This window comes from Mchenga conophoros, linkage group LG3 (genome assembly GCF_057382185.1).
Source record: "Mchenga conophoros isolate Kocher_MC1m ecotype Shallow Benthic linkage group LG3, M_conophoros_male_GT1.1, whole genome shotgun sequence".
NCBI classification, from domain to species: Eukaryota; Metazoa; Chordata; class Actinopteri; order Cichliformes; family Cichlidae; genus Mchenga; species Mchenga conophoros.
The window spans coordinates 31,929,197-31,950,652 of NC_140528.1; the positions used below are offsets into that span (position 1 = coordinate 31,929,197).

General features: G+C 42.4%; 1 protein-coding gene across 3 annotated transcripts; it reads left to right on the plus strand.

The window, feature by feature from the left end:
• Positions 1–1,352: 1,352 nt before the first annotated feature.
• LOC146578162 (NACHT, LRR and PYD domains-containing protein 3-like) lies at positions 1,353–20,999 on the plus strand. 3 transcript variants are annotated; one of them, XM_085257469.1, is made up of 12 exons: positions 1,353–1,424; positions 2,335–2,460; positions 2,545–2,628; positions 3,202–3,440; positions 4,386–6,183; positions 7,068–7,241; positions 9,637–9,723; positions 9,912–10,085; positions 10,254–10,427; positions 19,164–19,334; positions 20,096–20,142; positions 20,317–20,999. In XM_085257469.1, the coding sequence occupies exons 2-12, from the start codon at positions 2,384–2,386 to the stop codon at positions 20,889–20,891; spliced, it is 3,600 nt and encodes a 1,199-aa protein (XP_085113595.1). In that variant the 5' UTR covers positions 1,353–1,424; positions 2,335–2,383; the 3' UTR covers positions 20,892–20,999. The 3 variants fall into 3 exon arrangements, with proteins under 3 accessions (XP_085113595.1, XP_085113603.1, XP_085113612.1); XM_085257477.1 differs by having other exon boundaries at positions 1,388–1,518; XM_085257486.1 differs by lacking the exon at positions 1,353–1,424 and adding an exon at positions 1,801–1,824.
• Positions 21,000–21,456: the final 457 nt, after the last annotated feature.

Consider the following 21,456-nt stretch of genomic DNA (forward strand, 5'->3'; position numbering starts at 1 on the left):
GTACCTGCACATGTGATGTGACAATAGAAGTGATTTGATTTGAGAGTTCAAACTCACTGCTGTAATAACTAATAATGATTAATATAATAACTATAATATTGGCCAGCTCATATTTACACTGATTAGTCTCATGAACAACATTAACTATTTGTTATTTACTAGCTAATCTTAAATGACTGTTCAGTACAGAAGTGAAGCCCAACAATCATGTTTTACAGTCCTGTGGTCTCAGCCTCAGATACAAAATATGTTCTCCTTCATTTCTGTCAACCACACGTTTCCAGCTATCATGGTTGCTAGGCAACCTGGCCAGTGCGACGGCTAGACCCCCATTTCACAAGCCTCACACTTCCGGCCTTAGCGGTCTTTAAGTACGCGGCCCTTGAGGACCGTTGAGGCTCCGTACTTTAAGGCTGCAGACCCTGAATTGGGATACAGCCAATATAGCGCTCCCCAGTGGCTGTGTAACAGAGTCATAAATAACATTGTTATAATTACACAAAATGTGTTCTAAACCCCCAAACTTCTCCTTTTATACCTGACTTTTAGGACCTCCAAGCCTGTAGTTGTGTTCATTATCAGTTAGAGCCCCTCCTCATTCTTTTCTTCTTCTTTGGTGCAATACTATAAATACAGTGTACCCCTTTTGCCTCTCCCCTTTTTCTACAATTCCCCTGTGGGAGAGGTGGGTGTCATTTCTTTCCAGCACCTTAAAGCACACATAATTCATATTTAACCACCCTGATGTTTATGATTGCGATTTTAGTTCAGTTATTGTCATTATTGAGCCTGTTTTTGTAAGATGTTATAAGTGTGTAGTATGTGTGTCATAAATGTGTTTTAGGCGCCATAAATGATAGCATGAATATGTATTCCTTGCTAGCTTGGGAGCTGTGGTGGGTTGAGCTAATCCTCTTCCCCACTGTCTGTATTTGGTCGTAGGAGCTGGAGTGGGCAAATTATTTACTTGGAGGTCTTTCTTTCTTTTACCTTTTTTATCAGGTATGTCAGATTTCATGTTGCTTTTGTTTTATCTTATGTCAAATATGTTACGTGTAAATGCATATTTTATGTTTAATGTAAAAATAAATGCCAGCCTTTTTCTACAATTCCCCTGTGGGAGAGGAGCTGGAGTGGGCAAATTATTTACTTGGAGGTCTTTCTTTCTTTTACCTTTTTTATCAGACACAATGCAGAATCACACCGGTTACAGCTGCAGCCAGGTGCTCTTGATTAAATCAGGTACCGAAGCAGTTAAGTTCTAAATGAATCTTTGGACGTCACTGATCACGTGACTTTGGTCAAACGAATCAAGCTTCGACACCGCTCCGTCGCGGTGTCGAAGCTTTAAGCGAGCTAACACCAGCTTTTAGTGTCCAGGTGTGGAGTGTACCTTCTTTTTCATGTCTTTATGAGAATTAACTGTGAGTTTGCTTTGTTTCCTGCTTTAACAGTTTGTCTTTATGAACTTTACTGTTTGTTCAGCTCATGTTTGATTTTTTCATACAATAAAGTACCGTAAGTATTTTATGCAAATTTCTGCTTTTACAGAGTAATTCCAGCACAAATTTAAGTAGGTATGATGGTTTGCCATTTAACTAGTTGTAGCTAGTAGCTCATATTCATAAAGCCAGGGAGGTTTGTCACTTAATTTTACAAAAATGATGTATGCTAAGTGAAGTATGCTTGTAGGTCACAATCACAAAGGTAGGGTGGTTTGGCGCTGAGTATTTTTCTAGCTAATATTCATGAAGGTACGACGCGTCGTCACGTAATATCGTGTTGTGCGCATGCGCAGAAGCAACGGATAGGATGGTTTGGCAGGTAGGATGGATTCCCAGAACACCTACTTACAAAACCGTCGTCTTGCTATTATAGCCAGCCCGTTGTAACTCGGCCGAGTGTGTCCGCCATTTCCTGTTTCTGTATGTGTGGTCCAGTGAGTCCAGGAATCGGGCTTAAAACGGAATGCGTCCTAAACTCGGCCGCTGTTCCACAGTAACTGCTGTCAGATTAACTGATACAGTACTTGGTTAGCTTAGCTAGCAGAGCAGCTAGCAGTTACAGTATGAGCTCTCTGTGAGCAGTCAGCTTGGGCATTGTTACTAAAATAAAGCTGCTCTCTGCAATTTCTACAGCGATGTTTCACCTGCTGCTTTGTAGGACTACAGTAATTGGGGGGATTTGGAGTCTGAAAGCAACTCTCTGAGGCACTTTTTGTAGTGAACTGATGAAAGCTGTGTCTCAGATGGAGTTGATGTTAGTCCAACACATCAGACATGACCTCTGCATCACCTAGTTGATGTGCACATGAATGATTTGTTTCCTCTGTAGGTGAGGGTAGAAAGTGTGTGTGAGCTGATGTGGATTTGAATTGAGCAGCATGGATCAGTGTGAGGACAGAGAGGAGGGAGTCCCTCCCTCTAAAAGAGCCAGAGAGAGCCAGACCAATGCTCAGAGGTGAGATGACCATCTCTAACTGTCCATGACTCTTCTACATGTCACAGCTCAACACTCACATCACTGCTCCATCATCATTCACAGTAACCAACTTGGACCTCCACCCAGTGACGAGTCAAAGGACATGGGTGATGAGTTTAAAGAAGACATCTGTCCTCCTGCAGAGAGGTAATTTGTGAATAAATGTTGTTGTCTCAGTGTTTGTTAATAAATCCTCCACGTTTAATGTCAGCTCACCTCTTGTTCACACACATTTCAGTCAGAGTGTAAAGAATGAATGTTGTAGGTACTTCTGCAGTGAAGAGGCTGAGTATCTTTAGGACTCGATCTGCTCAGCAGTGTTCTTAATTTTTCTTTAATTTGTGTATAAACAGCAGTGTCAAGGCTAAAGTTGCATTCAATGAAATATACATGCCTACTAGATGTCACTGCTAATTCTGTTTAATATCATGTTTTGTAGAAGAATCCTTGTTATTTATATTTGTATCTTATTCTACTAAGAGGCAAAGTGTTTTTCTTGAACAAATATTTTTTTCCTATAATAAAAATTAAAAATGATTAAAAAAGTGACTAATTTAATAAACAAGTTGTTACACAAACAAGCCTTACTTTTCTCCTTATTCATTTATTGAAGTACCACAAAAATCCAGATGTATTTTGACAAAACGAACAGTAAAAAGAAAAAAAAGAAAAGTCAGTCCTTATAAATGATCCAGTGAATCATGTCCACGTGTTTTACAGACCAAAGACAGAGGAGGCAGTGGGAGTGCAGCTGCTTGAAATGTTGAACAATCTGGGAGACGAGGAGCTGAAACGTTTCCAGTTTTACCTGCAGACTGACCCTGGCAATGACTTCCCCAAAGTCTTTAAACGCCAACTGGAAAATGCAGACAGACTGAAAACAGTTACACTGGTGCTGCAGACGTATGCGGGCAATGAGATGGAGGTGGCGAGCTCGATTTTAAAGAGGATGAATGAAGGTCAGACTACGCAGTATGCAGATACAACATTATCACAATTAATTTTGTGATATGTATTAAACTGAGGCTGTTTTAGTCTAAATGAATATCAATGGTACTAAAAGTAGCTGTAGCTAATACTACATCTGTGGGATGATTATGGGTAAATTTTTTTTCTCTAATGATTAAAATTTTGTGAAGAAGTTCATGAAGTCATTACTAGCTAACGTTAAAGGGATGGTTGGCTCAACAGAGCTCTGACTTTTTGTCAGCCTGGCTACAGAGCTGAAGAGAAACCTGGGGTTCTTATTTTCTTCAATCAGTGACGAATAGTAAGATGTTCTGGCTTTGCGGAGGGCTTTCTTATAAAGCAACCAACTATTTTTCCAGGCTAAATTATGATCTTCTAAATTTGTGACACGCTGTTTCATCTCTGGCTTATTAGATTTCATCCCGCTTTAAGGTGCAGGTGAAATCTACTCCCCACTGCTGTGTAATCAGTTATTGTATTAGGCTTTGTTATAAGGGAATGATCAGACGAGTGTTTTCAGTAAACACTGTTAGATGTTCAGTTTCTATTCCATATGTTAAAACTAAATCTGTGAGGGTTCTTTTACACACTGAGAGAAGCCAATTCAGTTTATTAACTAATTAAATGCTGTGTTTAGGCTGTCATTTTTAGCATCTTCATGGATGTTAATATAAATGAATGACCTTGTTCAATAAAATATTTAAGTATTTTCTATATCTAGAATTGTATGTTTCTAACCTTTGTGACATGTCATTTTCATGCTAATTGAAGATGGTTCAATGAAAGGTCCAATTTGATTTGTGTTCAAATTACCCAAATATCTCCTGAGATTTTAACGAAAGTTATTAAGATGGAAATGCATGATTATATAAATAATGGTTGACACTGTAAAAACCATAATAGACTAATCATCCTTCTTACTGTTTTTAATTCAGAGGCTCTTCAAAAGTGTCATCGTCATCTTAAATTCAAGTCTAATCTGAAGAAGAAGTTCCAGTGTGTGTTTGAGGGGATCGCTAAAGCAGGAAACCCAACCCTTCTGAATCAGATCTACACAGAGCTCTACATCACAGAGGGAGGGACTGCAGAGGTCAATGATGAACATGAGGTCAGACAGATTGAAACAGCATCCAGGAAACCAGACAGACCAGAAACAAGAATCAGACAAGAGGACATCTTTAAAGCCTCACCTAAAAGGGATGAACCAATCAGAACAGTGCTGACAAAGGGAGTGGGTGGCATTGGGAAAACAGTCTTAACACAGAAATACACCCTGGACTGGGCTGAAGACAAAGCCAACCAGGACATCCAGTTCATATTTCCATTCACTTTCAGAGAGCTGAATGTGCTGGAAGAGGAAAAGTTCAGCTTGGTGGGACTTGTTCATCGCTTCTTTACTGAAACCAAAGAAGCAGGAATCTCCAGGTTTGAAGACTTCCAGGTTGTGTTCATCTTTGATGGTCTGGATGAGTGTCGACTTCCTCTGGACTTCCACAAAACTACAATCCTAACTGACCCCAGAGAGTACACCTCAGTGGATGCGCTGCTGATAAACCTCATCAGGGGGAAACTGCTTCCCTCTGCTCGCCTCTGGATAACCACACGACCTGCAGCAGCCAATCAGATCCCACCTGACTGTGTTGGCATGGTGACAGAGATCAGAGGGTTCACAGACCCACAGAAGGAGGAGTACTTCAGGAAGAGGTTCAGAGATGAGGAGCAGGCCAGCAGGATCATCTCCCACATCAAGACATCACGAAGCCTCCACATCATGTGCCACATCCCAGTCTTCTGCTGGATCACTGCTACAGTTCTGGAGGATGTGCTGGAAACCAGAGAGGGAGGACAGCTGCCCAAGACCCTGACTGAGATGTACATCCACTTCCTGGTGGTTCAGGCCAAAGTGAAAAAGGTCAAGTATGATGGAGGAGCTGAGACAGATCCACACTGGAGTCCAGAGAGCAGGAAGATGATGGAGTCTCTGGGAAAACTGGCTTTTGATCATCTGCAGAAAGGAAACCTGATCTTCTATGAATCAGACCTGACAGAGTGTGGCATCGATATCAGAGCAGCCTCAGTGTACTCAGGAGTGTTCACACAGATCTTTAAAGAGGAGAGAGGACTGTACCAGGACAAGGTGTTCTGCTTCATCCATCTGAGTGTTCAGGAGTTTCTGGCTGCTCTTCATGTCCAGACCATCATCAACTCTGGACTCAATCTGCTGGAAGACCAAGAAATGAACTCAAAGAAGTCTGAAACTAAAGAATCTGCAGAGAAACACTTCTACCAGAGTGCTGTGAACATGGCCTTACGGAGTCCAAATGGACACCTGGACTTGTTCCTCCGCTTCCTCCTGGGTCTTTCACTGCAGACCAATCGGGCTCTCCTGCGAGGCCTGCTGACACAGACAGGAGGTAGCTCGCAGACCAATCGGGAAACAGTCGAGTACATCAAGGAGAAGCTCAGTGAGAATCTGTCTGCAGAGAAAAGCATCAATCTGTTCCACTGTCTGAATGAACTGAATGATCACTCTCTAGTGGAGCAGGTCCAACAGTCCCTGAGATCAGGAAGTCTCTCCACAGATGAACTGTCTCCTGCTCAGTGGTCAGCTCTGGCCTTCATTTTACTGTCATCAGGAGAAGATGTGGATGTGTTTGACCTGAAGAAATACTCTGCTTCAGAGGAGGCTCTTCTGGAGCTGCTGCCAGTGGTCAAAGCCTCCAACAAAGCCATGTAAGTAAATTTGTGATCAGGCTTTTGTTTTGTTTTTTTAATATTTATTCTAGCAACAATTGCAATTTGTTAATTGCACAATTGTGTAAGTAACAAAAACTGTGATGGGTGCTTGTCCATTAACAAAACATTAACAAATTCCAAAGCGGCAGACGGTATCGGTGTTGCCAACTCCTCAGTAAGGAAACTTGCTAAGTTGCTAAATAACGTCATCTCCTAATTTGCGCAATTGGTCATGCTTATGTAATTGTAACCTGTTTTAGGAGTTAGAAATAACATTGCGGAAGAGTAAAAAACACCCTAAATGCATTTGGAATACATTTAGAACTACAAATTAAATTCTTTTAGCAATTGTTTTGTTTAATGTCACATTTCCACCCCATCTCCCTTACCCGGTCTTGGTGCTGGCAGAAGCTGCCTCTACTAAACATATCATGCATTATGTATACAGTGTGCTGCTCAGTAAAATGTATTATTTACGATTACTTTTGCATTTGTTGTTGTTGTTGTTTTTTGTTTTTTTTTCTTCAACAGGTGGTCAAGCAGATTTTCAGTCTATCCCTCTTCACCTCCATTTTTCTCTACCTCTCCTTCTCGAGTATAGCAAAATATTCAATTGGGAAAGTCTGGGCATTTTTGTTTTGTGGGGGGTTTTTTTTTTGGTTTTTTTGGGGGGGGGGGGGGGGGGGTGTGAAGGCATGTTTGCCTTCAGACAACAATTGTGATTGCTGCAGTGCCGGACAGACAATAAGTACATACTTCCTTCCTTCCAGCTTAGATTTAGAGATTTTTAGTTAACAATGACTTGTAGTGCCCCTGCAAGATGTGTTTTTCTTGTCTTTGTTTAATAAATGTCACAGATTTCATGCTGCTTTATTTTGTAGGCTAAGTGTCTGTGAGTTGTCAAAGACAGGCTGTGAAGCGCTGAAGTCAGTACTCAGCTTAAAGTCCTCTAGTCTGAGAGAGCTGGACCTGAGTATCAACAGCTTGGATGATTCAGGTGTGAAGCTTCTGTCCGCAGCCTTGAGGAGTACAAGTTGTAAACTGAATGCTCTGAGGTCAGTATATTCAGTTTTAGTTGGTTTTTTTTTGTATATTTCCCTTGTTCAGCTGACAAATTAATCAGTTAAAAATGTAGGTCATAATGAGAAATACTAATACACACTTATTTCTAAGTGAAACTGTCACATTTCTAACCTCTTTAATCCCAGGCAATAAGGATTCTTTAAAATACAGTGCTAAATGTAGCAGCTTCTTACTACACACTAGGGCAGGGCGATATGGCCAAAAAAATATATCACGATATACATTTGAAAATTTGCAATAACGATATAACTGACAATATAATTTCTGTGAGACAAAACTTTACTAGCGCAGAAAACCCCCATCCATTTATTTTCACTTAAACAAGCAGCTGTTTTTATTTCATTAAAGCTATATAAAAATTTAACAGTGCAAATGCAAATTACAAATAAAAAAAAGCCAAATATGTATTTTTCGGACCATAAGGTGCACGGGATTATAAGGCACATTAAGCGAAACAAAGCAGTCAGATAAATCAAACTTTATTCAACTCATTCTTCTTGCTTCCTCCACTTCCATACTATTGATTCATTAATGCTGTATTCTATCACAGCTCTGCTCTATTCCTATGTTATTGCAGTATAATGACTAACCTCGTATTGTGGATGGATTATCTCAGTTGTTGTCCTGACTGAAGTGTGGTCCGTTTACAGCATCCTGCCATGCGATTGCATTTGTCTCTAATCATCAGGAAGCTTCACGTTAACTTTGAATGAGTGGAAAAGTGTTAGCGTTCATCCTCCAGCTTCACTGTTGATGTTATGCTAACATAGCTGTGTCGCTAGCGATCACATAGCACATCATTATATACCACCTAGCCCAACTTCAGTAACCCTACAAACGTCACTGTAGTTTTCTGTCTTCATTTATGTTGGAAGTGATAGCAGAGCTGTACGTTTGAATTTTTTCAGAAATCTCTCAGTCAGAACATGCTATACCATGTTTAGGAAACTAGCGAGTTAACTTCCGCTAACTTCCTGCTAACTTCTAACTCCGTTAAATGTAATGAATTCTGTTTTCGTTGATGCCTAGATGTTAAACATCACAGTTTCACCTGGTTAAGCAGCAATGCTGATCATTTTATTAAAGATGAAAGAATTTAGACAGTTTTTAACTCTCAGTGATATTCGTTTGACTTCGGGACCTTAAAGGACGGAGTTTAGGACCCAGATTCACGAGCACCTTAGTTCGACAAATACGGTAGTAACGACGGCCCGCTTGCATGTTCTACAAAAAAAAAAAATTGCTCTGTGTATCTGACGGACAAACACCAAACCAGTTAAGTTGCACCTTTTTTTTTTTTTTTTTTAAGAAACCAATTCTGGTTCATCCGCTTCACTCAACAATCTGCTTTCCCTATTCTCATTCTCCATTACCGTCGTTCTTTTTCAGTACTGAGCATGCACGTTTTACCCATATTCTATCGCTATATTTCATTGTCTTATCGTTGCCAAGCATTGGACCGGTATTACCGTGAACGGTATAATATGGCGGTCAAAGGAGCTTGCAAAGAAAAGCGTCTGGACTTCTTTAAGTTACTTGAAGACGTTTCACCTCTCATCCGAGAAGCTTCTTCAGTTCTAAGGTCAAATGGTGGAGATTCCCAGATATAAACCTAGTGGGAGTAACCCCCCACATTCCTCGCTGCACTGTGCCCAGACCTCTACATTGGAGAGACCAAACAGCCACTTCACAAGCGCATGGCACAACATAGAAGAGCCACCTCCACAGGACAAGACTCAGCAGTCCATCTGCATCTTAAGGATAAAGGACACTCTTTCGAGGATGCCAATGTTCACATTTTGGACAGAGAGGACAGATGGTTTGAAAGAGGAGTGAAAGAAGCCATCTATGTCCACTGTGAGCGACCATCTTTGAACAGAGGCGGGGGTTTACGACACCAACTCTCTGCCATCTATAATCCAGTTTTGAGATCCCTTCCCAGACGCCTTAACGCCCACTCACATCCTGGGCCATCTGACCTCAGGAATTCGCATGATAAGGTGGGGCCAGGTTTCACAATGAACCCACCCGAAACTCTGGCTGATTGTGACCCACACCCAGTTTCACACCTTGGCTCAGGCGATTAGAGGATCATCAGGGGGTCCTTTTGTCCCTCTGTGGGGGGTCACTCCCACTAGGTTTATATCTGGGACTCTCCACCATTTGACCTTAGAACTGAAGAAGCTTCTCGGATGAGAGGTGAAACGTCTTCAAGTAACTTAAAGAAGTCCAGACGCTTTTCTTTGCAAGCTCCTTTGACTACGATGACCTGGATGACTGAGAACCTTCACAGGTATAATATGGCCCAGCCCTACTACACACTGATTAGTAAAATGAGTGTTTTATTGTTCATGTTATAATTTTCAGACTGAGTCTCAGTAACCTGTCAGAGAGGAGCTCTGAAACTCTTTCTGCTGGACTACAGAATCTAAACTGCAAACTGATTACTCTGAGGTCAGATCAAGGTTTTTGTTTTTTGTTTTTCTCAGAATTTGAAGTTTATCCATTCATTGTTGCATCTTGTAAGGTTTCTGGAGGTATTCCTTAAAACAACAACAGGATTAAATACTGGCAACAACTCTATACTGACAACACTTTTATACCAGTGTTTGTTTTCTTTCTTTCTTTATTTTTTTTTAAAGCCTGATGGGTTGTAAGTTCTCAAAGGGAAGCTGTGAAGCTCTGTCCTCAGTTCTCAGCTCCCAGTCCTCTAGTCTCAGAGAGCTGGACCTTAGTAATTCTGAACTGCAGGATTCAGGAATGAAGATTCTGTCTGAAGGAATAAAGACTTCACAGTGTACACTGGAAACACTCAGGTAAGATCAACAATGTTATATTTATTTTCGTCAGTGGCCAAAAATAACGAATAATTGCAGCTAATTTGATAAAGGTCATAAATATGTTTTGTATCATTTTGTAACTTCTCACTGCACTACGATTGCACTTTAACAAAGGTGTTGTTTGTGTTCTCAATGATTTTGCAGACTGAGTAGCTGTTTCCTGTCAGAGGGAAGTTGTGAAGCTCTGTCCTCGGCTCTCAGCTCTCAGTCCTCAAGTCTGAAAGAGCTAAACCTGAGTAACAACAACCTGCAGGATTTGGGTGTGAAGCTTCTGTCTGCTGCACTACAGAGTCCACAATGTAACCTTGAAACTCTCAGGTGAGGATTCAAATCTTTCCACAGATGAACATTTAAGTGTGATTTATATTGTTACGCAAAAAGCTAAGTTACCATTTTAGGTAAGGGTTTTTTTCCTTTTTAAATAAATGTAGTAATGTTTGTATTACAAAATGACAAAGTGGGATGGAAAAAAAGAAAGATGAGTTAGGGAGAAAGTTGACAGAAGGAGAGCAAGAGGAAAAAAAACATCTGCTTCAATACCCACTGTATAAAACAAAAAACAGCATAGCAGAGAAACCACAGAAACAACCAACATATCCACAAATTAGGACTGGGAGATGTAAAGAAAATCTGTGTGTGTGTGTGTGTGTGTGTGTGTGTGTGTGTGTGTGTGTGTGTGGGTGGAGACTGGATAGCGTAGTGGTTAGACTACACGCCTCCCCCCAGGATCGCAAGTTAGATTCCCGCCTGGGGCACCAGTGTCCTACTTACTGCTGGATATGCAGCACCATATCCTCCTTGTTGTCCTCCATATGGAGTTGTTAACTGCCCTTCCTCCACGGAAGACACAACAATGTTTTCAGTCAGCAGCGCTCCACCTAAACTATACACAGTGCAGGTAGGACACCGCTTTTTCCTCCTGAGTCGCCTGATGGCTTGCCAGAAATAGGTGTAGGTGTGCCAGGCCTGTCCAGCATCCTTCGGCATCCGAACCGGCTCTTACGGCTCACTAAAAAGAGCCGGCTCTTCAGGTTGCTTTAATGAATTTATTATTAACAATAATATAAAATTATGCACACAATGAACCTCTAATGTAAAAAATGTTTAATCATATAAATATTCTTGTATTTATTCAAGCACACAATGTAAAATAAATAAATATATTATAAAGTACAAAAACCAACTATTTACAATTCATCTTTTTACCTTTTAAATTTTCAGCTTTTTTCCTTTCAAACCAATTCAAAACAAAAGAACACACAACACTACAGATCACAACACAATAAAATATCGATTAAAATATGCAAAAGAAAAAATGAACAACCAGATCTCCAATTAACCCTTTAAAGCCGGTCAGAGCGGGCACGCTCTGTTTTGCGTAACTATTTTTAAATCCCAGTAGCTCTGCAACCACGTAAGCTAGCGCAATTTTTTTTGCATATGAAACTGGAGCAGTTGTACTTAGATCTTATGCCATCAGGTTGTCCTAGGTCACAGTTTCCTTCCACATATAGCTTTGCAAAAACTGCATAAAAAGCACTTGCAGCAACAAAAACATAATATTCCAGAAGCACGCTTTGCCGATCCGATCAGCTGTTTGTAGTACTTCCTAGGTCCATCAGCACGAACTATCGCACGTCCGCCATGACCTGCCTGAAACCGGAAGTGACGTCATTTTGCGGAAATGCAGTCTTTTACTATCAGGGCCTAATGAGCCTATACTAGTGTTTTTAAAAGTTATGTTTGACTTTGACTTTCTGTGTCGTTTCTGGGATGCTTAGGACTCATATTGCACTGTTGGAAATAGTTTATTTTGATGCATATGCTGTGGGGGTTGTTGTTGTTTTTTTTGTTTTTTGTTTTTTTTTTTGCAAATTTGCACTATAATATTCATTTTCGCTTTTTCTGCAATATATAAGAATTGGTGTATTTCAAAAATGAAACTATGAAGACACTTAAAATAAATTTCCTGTGGTAGGAAACTATTTTGTGCAACTTTTTTGTATTTACAGTTTTGAGGGATAAGCCTCTTAAATTTCTCTAACTAGAAATATATATGTTAATAAAAACACAATTTTTTTTTATATAGTTTATTGCACTTTTTTGCAATTTATGTAATTACTATGCACTTAATGCAGACATATTATTAAAACTTGGACTATAATGGTTGTATTGATGTATAGCAACTTGAAATGCTCCCAAAAATGGCACTACAACATGTAAAAATATCATATAAGCTCTGGCGGACTTGGTTCTATGGTAGGTCTTAAAGGGTTAAGGGAAAGGTTGGCATTCAGGAATATCAAGTGCCTTAGCTTTGAGGATCTGATCCGGTTTCTTCTGTCATTCATTATCTGTCCTGTTTTGGAGAAGATTCTCTCTGAGGGGACTAATGTTGCTACAATGCAAAATCTCCATGTCATCACCTGGGTAAGACGTGGATAAGTATAAGCCTTTGTCTCCCACCAGCTCAGTGGATCTGCACTTCTCTGGCAAAGGGGCTCATCAATGTAGGATGTCACTTCCAGTATTCCATCTGCTGAGGGATTCCTTCTGGTAGTGTCTCTACTTGCTCGTTCTTCAAAGAACCTCCAAACAACAGATGCTTGTTGCTCCTTTTGTTCATCCCCTTCTGCCTCTTCTCCCTCTTGGTCCCCTGGCAGTGGAGTTGGTTTGCTGGATCTTGCTGCTGCAGTTATTCTCTGAAGAGCTTCATCCACCGCTCTGGTGTCATTAAAGACTAGCTTCTTGAATCTTGGATCAAGAATGGTAGTTTCAGAGAGAACAGCATTATATTCCATTCTTTTTTCTGTCTATGGATGCACAGAGAGCATCCACCAACTCTTTCACTTTTCCTGTAGTTACTCTGGTTTGGTGTTCAGCTATCACTCTCTGTAGACCCTTGCACAGGATTAACATTTTGGAGGCTGTGACATGGCTGAAAAAGAGTACATAACAAGTTTCAAAATTATGCTTTTTTTTTTTTTTTTTATAAATTCAGCAGTATATTAGTAGGGGTACAACGATACACAAAATTCACGGTTCGGTTCGATAGTTTGGTGTCACGGTTTGATATTTTTTTTGATACAAAAAATGTTCATGCCTTTTTTTTAAATTTGTCATTTATTAAATTTTCACGGCACATTCCGCACCACATCTCTGTGCGTTCATCATTTGTTTTAAGCCAGCTCACCTCCTGCAACCACTTTTCCGAGAATACGCGCTTCTTTTGTGGTTCGGACTCCTTCTAACATTTCTTTGGAGGTGGAGGAACATCACAGTAATTGCTTAAAGGAGCTTCTTCAACATCTTGAAGAGTTCTAAACAAATGTCTGTCCTCCTGAAAATCTTATGTACGCAAACACCGTTGCAACTTCTTATCTTGTGCGCGTTTTTTTTTTTTTATTTATTTTGACAGCGAATGCGCACCTGCGGACCACTTATGTGCAGCCCTGGTTATTTAGCTCGTCATATTGCAGCCACAGAAATTCTTTTGTCCATGAAACCATAAAGCTGCACTTTCTTTTTGCCTTATATTCTGATTTGTCATAACTTTTCCGTTTTGTGGTAAGCTTTTCTTTGGCTGTCACTTCTTCACCCTGACCTGTCTTATTTGGCTCAGCAGAACTAAAATATATATGTCCTGCTGCTTTTACACACGCACTCACATAACGCTCAGCGATTCTCTGCGCGACCTCAACCTCTCACATGTTTAAGCTTGCTGCCGGAGATTTCACTTGTCATGTTTGCATAGTAAGCTAACGATTAATAAGACGATGTCAGAGGAATTGGTGCGCAAATTATCATCACTCACCAATCAGTGCTGTCGCTCTCTATACACAGTTCGTGCGATTGCAAAGTGAAAGCAAAAAACAAGCGCAAATTCAAACGCGATTTCAATATGTCACATATTGACAGTGGCTCACCGATGCCAATGACATACTTACCCAGCTACATTTCCGAAAGAATGCAAAAGCATTGACATATATTTTTCCTTCCGACGGGCAGGGCAGAGATAAATGTTGGTAGCCCGACTGGAAAAATTGCTAGCCCCGGGACGTCGGGCTAGCGATTTTGCAAGCCCTGTATGTGATTGAGGAATCACTCATCTTTGGAAAAGAGTTTATTACAGAGAAATGTCTCTTTCCAAAATAAAAGCTATACTATCCGCTTCTTCTGGGCTATATTCTCAGCAGCATATTAAACATATCAGGTCCCCATAAGGAGAATCATGTGCTAACGGCTGTCTAAATGACTCGGGTAAAGTTTGTAGCATGCGTGCTTGTTGTTTTTGTCTGCTTCCACTTGTCTTTGCACTAGGATGATGTCGGCGTAAATGTGCAGTCATATTCGTTGTGGCCACTAGTGCTGTCAGCGTTAATCTCGTTGAAATGACGTTAACGAGCTACCGCGGATCGCCCCGTGCATGGGGCTGGACGGCCAACACGTTAACAAGCTAACTGCGCTAACACACTAGCTCCCACCCATGTAATTGAGCATTGCGTGGCACATCCAACATACTGTTTTACTTTAGTCCATGACGCGCTTACCTTCAGGGTCATACTTCACATGAAAACCAAAATAATTCCAAACGCCAGATCTGAATGAGGGTGGGGGAGGTTCAATTTGCCATGTTGCAAGGAGAGCTTAACTTTTGTCTCGCTAGCTTGCCCTGCGCTCAGTGAATCTGCGTTCGACTACTCCGCCTAGGCTGCACTGTCGAGCGCAGATCCACTGAGCGCTCAACACAGAAAGCATCGTCAGAAGGAAAGTTGATAAAATTAAAAATTTTGTATTGTTCGATACATATACGTACCGAACCGAAAGCACTGAATCGAACGGTTCAATATCGATACTCATATCGTTGCACCCCAATTATTTATGTTCATGTCTAATCTACTTTTCATACCAGCAATGGAACTTACTACTACTAATAATGCAATAACATTTGCACATAGGGCTGTTTGATATAACGATATATATCGGATGACGATATAAAAACGTCTAGTTTGATTTTATGCTATCGTTTGTTTCGTGGTGTCGCAAAAAAACCTGTTTACGGCAATTTTTTTTTTTTTCACCGTTTTGATGCTCACTGTAGTGGCTGTATTAATTTCTTAAAGTTCTTTCTCTTATATTTAATATAACCACACTATGGACGGAAAAAACGCCTGTTTTTATGAGTTGTCACTGGCAAGAACAACAGTAACACCATCGCGTGTCCGCTTGTTTATGTTCCACATAAACCTTTCACAATAAAGCTCAAGATCCTGTTGAGACTTTTAAAAATAAACTGAGAGTCCCAGATGAGGGGTCACTCAGCAGCCGCGGAGCAGAAGCTGGGGGGGTTGCCGTGACGCGCCCGTGAGCTCCGCCGGCAGCCAGATGTGCCTGAGTGACCGAGCCCCAGGCCGAGAGGCCAGGGGCACCCCACCTCCGAAGTGGCCCGAGCGAGCCCCAGGCTCCAGGCCCCGATAAGCGGCCGCCAAGGAGTGAGCCGGTGTGTACCTGGGCGCCCATCCCCGGACACAAAGAACCACCAACGCACCGATGTCTGAGGGGGTCCGCCACTGGCAGGGGAAGTGGTGGTAGGGGGAGATAGGCCTCCAAACCTTGGAGGGCCTGAGATGTCCCCAGAGAGGTGGCGCCTGACACCCAACCTGACATATAGACACAGACATACAGGCACACACAGATACAAACATCCATTCCCACCCTCATGCTCTCATATGCACTTACTCCACACTCAACCAACGTGGAGACAGACATAAAGAGACGTTGTACACACGATCACACTCCCCAAGCGTACTCTACAAACCGGGTCTAGGTGCCCCCGCCCCTGGAGGGGGGAACTGCACCCAGACCCAGGTGGTGTTTCCCTTTTCCCTGCGGTGGGGGGAGGCAGACCGCCCCGACTCCGCAGCAGCAGGAAGGCTCCACACTCCAGACCCCAGTTGGACGGCCAACTCCTCCTCCTAGCCCCCCGCTCCAGCAGACCGCAGACAACGGGGGTGAGAGAAGACTCCGAACCTCCCTCCACACACCCCTACTCCAAGGCCCTGCATGTGTGGGTGGTTGTGGTGGAGTGGGAAGAGGGAGACAGCTGGAGATGGGGAGGGAAGGAAGGGAGGGGCAAGTTACCCCTCCCTGGGGCCAGCTCCCCTGCTGACCCCAGTAGGCACCCCCATACTCTGCGACGCGCCAGGGAAAGGGAGCCTAGGCCCATCCGGACCGGGACAGTCCACCCAACCCCACCACAGAGAAAACTGCACCCACCCCATCATCCACTCATCTTCCAGACTACATAAGACGATAGACGCCCAGGCTGAGATCTTCCTCCACCTCTCCTGTATCTCCCCCTCCTGCAGAGAGAGTTCCTGAACTAGTCCATGCATTCATCTTTAGTAGGCTTGATTACTGTAACAGCATCTTTACAGGTCTACCTAAAAAATCAGTCAGACAACTACAGCTCATTCAGAACTCTGCTGCTCGAGTCCTCACTAAGACCAAAAAAGTGGACCACATCAGTCCAGCTCTGAGGTCTTTACACTGGCTGCCTGTCCGTCAGAGGATAGACTTTAAAGTTCTGATGCTGGCCTATAAAGCTCTGAATGGTTTAGGACCAAAATACATCAATGACCTCCTGACCCAGTATGAACCATCCAGATCCCTCAGGTCATCTGGATCCGGTCTTTTATCAGTTCCCAGAGTCAGAACCAGACACGGAGAAGCTGCATTCAGCTTTTATGCTCCTTATATCTGGAACAAACTCCCAGAAAGCCTCAGATCAGCTGAAACACTCAGTTTATTTAAATCCAGGTTGAAGACTCACCTGTTCTCAGCTGCATTTGAATAAAGCACCAAATCCACACTTTAAGCTTAAATTTCAAAACTTACATTTAACTACTGATTTTATCTACTGTTCTGATTTTATCTGTTTTGATTTTATATACTGTTGTTTGTTTGTTTGTTTGTTAATTAGTTAGTTAGTTTATTTGCTTGTTTTAATCAATTTTAAATCATGCTTTTTATTTGTTCTTGTTTCTAATGTCTCTGTAAAGCACTTTGAATCACCTTGTTGTTGAATTGTGCTATACAAATAAACTTGCCTTGCCTTGCCTTGCCTGAAGAGAGGAAAGCTCCTGCAAGATGTGACAACTTCCCCCACCAGTTGAAAAGCCCCCCAGGTGGCTCGACGCACCGGCGGCACCCTGCGCCAGGGCCGGGCCCCCACACACCCACCCGCCCACAACCCTGGCAACACACCGGCCAGGGCCCCAGAGCCGGAGCGCCCCAGAACCTCATGCCCATCCCGGACCCACCCTGGGGCAGCCAGGCTACCAGGTCAGTAACCCACGTCCATCAGCACAGACCCTCCCCTAGCCCCACTGCACGCAGCCACGAGGAAACCGTCACATAAGAGCCAACAGAGCCCCTAATTGGCCATGACCGCTACCCCGGGTTGAGCCCCCTAAGGAAGATGCCTCCGGGGAACCCCCCCGACGCCCTAAGCCTGTCCCTACCCCCACACCAATCACAACAGTGAAGGCCTTCACTTTGTCCACAGCTGGCTTCATCACCTTCAAAGCATCTCTCACAACAAGGTTAATTGTGTGCGAAAGACATGGGTGGTGGGTCCATTTCAGGATTTGAATTGCTTTTGTTATGTTAGCTGCATTGTCAGTAACACAGCAAACCACTTTGTTTTCCACATCCCACTCTTTTGCCACTTTGAGCAGCTCTTCTGCTAAGTTCTCAGAAGTGTGTCTGTCGCTGAACTCAAAATAATCCAGAAGACAGGATACCATTTTATAATTTTCAATAAAGTGACACGTAACTGACAAGAAGGATGTGGTGGTTTGGGATGTCCAGCTGTCAGTTGTTAGACACACTGCTGTTGCTTTTTTTTAACCCTCTTGCAGTGATGCACGTTCTTTCATATATGCCTGGGATGATGATATTTTTTTTGGGGGGGGAGAGAGCCTTCCTGCTTTGAATTACATACAGGGATTCAGTGCATGTATAAAAGTCTTGAATCCCTTATCGTCCACAACAGAAAATGGTTGGAAATCAAGTGCTGTCATTTTTGCGAGTTCTTCATCAATTGTGTTCTGTCTTGCTGGGGTCACAGACTTCTGCAGAAACTGTCTCATTGAGCTCTGGCTTGGTTTAGGTGGTATACTGCATGACGCTTCAGAGACTGCAGCAGAAGAAGGAGCAGCAACAGTTGCAGTAGACACACTAGCACCTTCATTTATATCACCCTCAACTGACTGTGTTTTTGTTTTGTTTTGTTTCTCCCCCATTGCACTGATGGGTGGGCAGTTCTCAGGTGCCTATGCATATTGTTTGTGGAGCCAGCTCTATATGAAATTCTTTTCTTGCAGACTCTACACTCTGCCTTTGTATTGTCAATAAAATTGAAGTGGTTCCAGATTTTGCTTGTTTTCTTGGTTGCTTCACTCATTTTCTTTACTGTACCTTTCTAAATTGACGACGTTGTCTCTTGTTGTTGCTCTCTTTCTCTCTTTCTCTCTCTCCCTCCTGCTCTGTTCGTGTTGTTCTACTGCCCAGCGCTGAGCAGAGGGGGGAGGGGCACAAACGCATAGCTGTGTTTGCTCCCTTCCCCCCCTCTGCTCAGCGCAAACACGGGCTAATTTATTGAGTTTATCTCAAGGTTCTTTATTTGTCACATGCATAGTTATACAAGTATAACACACAGTGAAATGTAGCACGAGGCTCACGTCAAGCGAAAAAAAGTTAGCGAGAGGGCAAGAGAAAGAAAAACACCCCCACGGCTCCCAATAAGAAGCCGGCTCCTGTCGTTCACTTCAAAGATCCGGCTCTAAGAGCCATTTCGTTCACAAACGACCTATCACTATTCCCCGCCATCTGATCCAACTGACTACCAGGTGGCGATCAGTTGACAGCTCAGCTCCTCTTTCTTCTCAACTCCTGTTTTTAATCCTGATGCTTAGATTTCATGGATGGAAATGGATAATGTTGTATCAGGCATCCAATCGTTGACAGATGGATTGTTTTGTGTGTCTGCAGTCTGTCAGGCTGTCTGATAAAAGAGGAAGGCTGTACTTCTCTGATCTCAGCTCTGATCGCCAACCCCTCCCATCTAAGAGAGCTGGACCTGAGCTACAATCATACAGGAGCCTCTGGAATGACGCTGCTGTCATATGGAAAACAGGAATTACCTTCTCTGGACACTCTCAGGTATGATGAAAATGTCTGATAGAGGAGGAAGAGATGGAAATGGTTCTTGTGTCCTTCACTCACTTTTTTTCTTGATGCATGCTCATCATCCAATAAGGAAATCCCAAAAATTTGATTCTGTTCATCTGGATGAGCGTTTTCAGTGGGAGAAACGTTTCGTCACTCATCCAAGTGACTTCTTCAGTCTCAGCTGACTGCAGGTTTCGTCTCCCCAACCTTATAAATAGTAAATTTATGCGTGAAACTAGCACCACTGGTGAACAATGGGCTATAAAGTCAATTTCTTGATCATTAATATGCACATTTTAATTGTTCTCAGAGCTAACCCAGGACCATTGTGAAAATGGGTTCATCATGAAACTGACCTAAAAGCCCTTTTTTTTCTTTCATTCAAGTGGTTAGTTTAAGTCAATGCTGCACTCAGAGGTCGTGTACAGTAACCACACTGACACAAAGATGAGAAAAACAGCTAGCAGCAAAGGCAGGGGGGTGTCCTTTCCAGCTAAACAGATAAGGAATATAAAGATAATGACGGTCACAGTTTGAATCAGTCATATTTCATTCAATACAGTGGTGTACTGACAGATCCAGGATCAGTCAAAATCATCAGCAGTTTGAGCACATATGGATTGAAGTGTATTTGTGAAAATGTTGTTCTGTTCCTTTATCGGTGTCTAACAGTATGTGTATGAGAGCGACATAATGTCCATGTGTGCATGCTGGAAGAGACTGTGCTGGTCTGACCCCCCTCCTCCTTTCAGGTTGGAGCCTGCTGGAGAACAATGGTTGACACCAGGTCTGAGGAAGTGTAAGTGTGTTTTTAATGTGATTCATGAAAACAAAGCAGCACACATTCAACCATCTTCAAACTGTCACATCACTCATACACATCTCTGATGTCAGGAGTCATCATCAAAGTGTCAATCAATGAACAGATGATGTTTCAATAACTGCAGCTGGATTGTGTTTGTTCTCTCATCAGATTCCTGTCAACTCACAATCGACACAAACACAGTACACAGATGGCTCAAACTGTCTGACGACAACACGAAGGTGACACGTGTGTGGGACACTTTTTCATATCCTGATCATCCAGACAGATTTAATTGGCATCCACAGCTGCTGTGTGAAAATGGTCTAACTGGTCGCTGTTACTGGGAGGTCGAGTGGAGCAGAAGCGTTCATATATCAGTGAGTTACAGAAGAATAATAAGGAAAGGAAAGGGCATTGACTGTGTGCTTGGATACAATGCTCATTCCTGGAGTCTGAGGTGCTCAGGTTTTGGTCCTCATTCTGTCTGTCATAATAAGAGAGAAACACCCATCTCCTCCTCCTCATCCTCCTCTGTCTCTAACAGAGCAGCAGTGTATGTGGACTGTCCTGCTGGCACTCTGTCCTTCTACAGAGTCTCCTCTGACACTCTGATCCACCTCCACACCTTCAACACCACATTCACTGAACCTCTTTATCCTGGATTTGCATTTGGCTATGATTCCTCAGTGTCCCTGTGCTCAGTTGAGTGTAAAGAGTCTCCTCCTGTTAGAGAAACACTCTGACTGTTGAACAGATAGTTCAGTCTGTACATGTCTGTCTCTTTCACTCAGAAAAACGTTTTCAGATTCATGAATTCAATCGGTTGATGTTTTAAACCGTTTTAAATGATTCCTTGTGAACGTCTTCCTCTTCAGTCCTTTAAACATGGAAGCTCCCATTATTCCAGGATCCACATGTTGTTTTTGTCTTTTTCCACTCAAAGCTTCATCGTGAATATTAGTATGTTGTGTTTCTCTGAAGCTCAGGTCACAACCAGATCCTCTGCATTTTCAACAAGTCTGAGCTCATTGAAATGAATCCAAATGTTTGATTTCTTTCTTAATTGGATTTTTCCATCATGGCTGAATAAGTGGACATCCAATAGTACTTAGTGTATAAACTATTAAAGGCATTCAGCATCTCTCATGTTTCTGTCATTCTATAAAAACAGCTGCTTTTGATCAGTTTTTAAGAAACTCCTTGATCTCTTCATTGATGATTATTTTTTTTGACCCTCATCCGGTGAGCAGATGAACTGCATGTCAGTTTGATGAGCACAGTTGCCATGAAGTGTTTTAAAATTTTTAC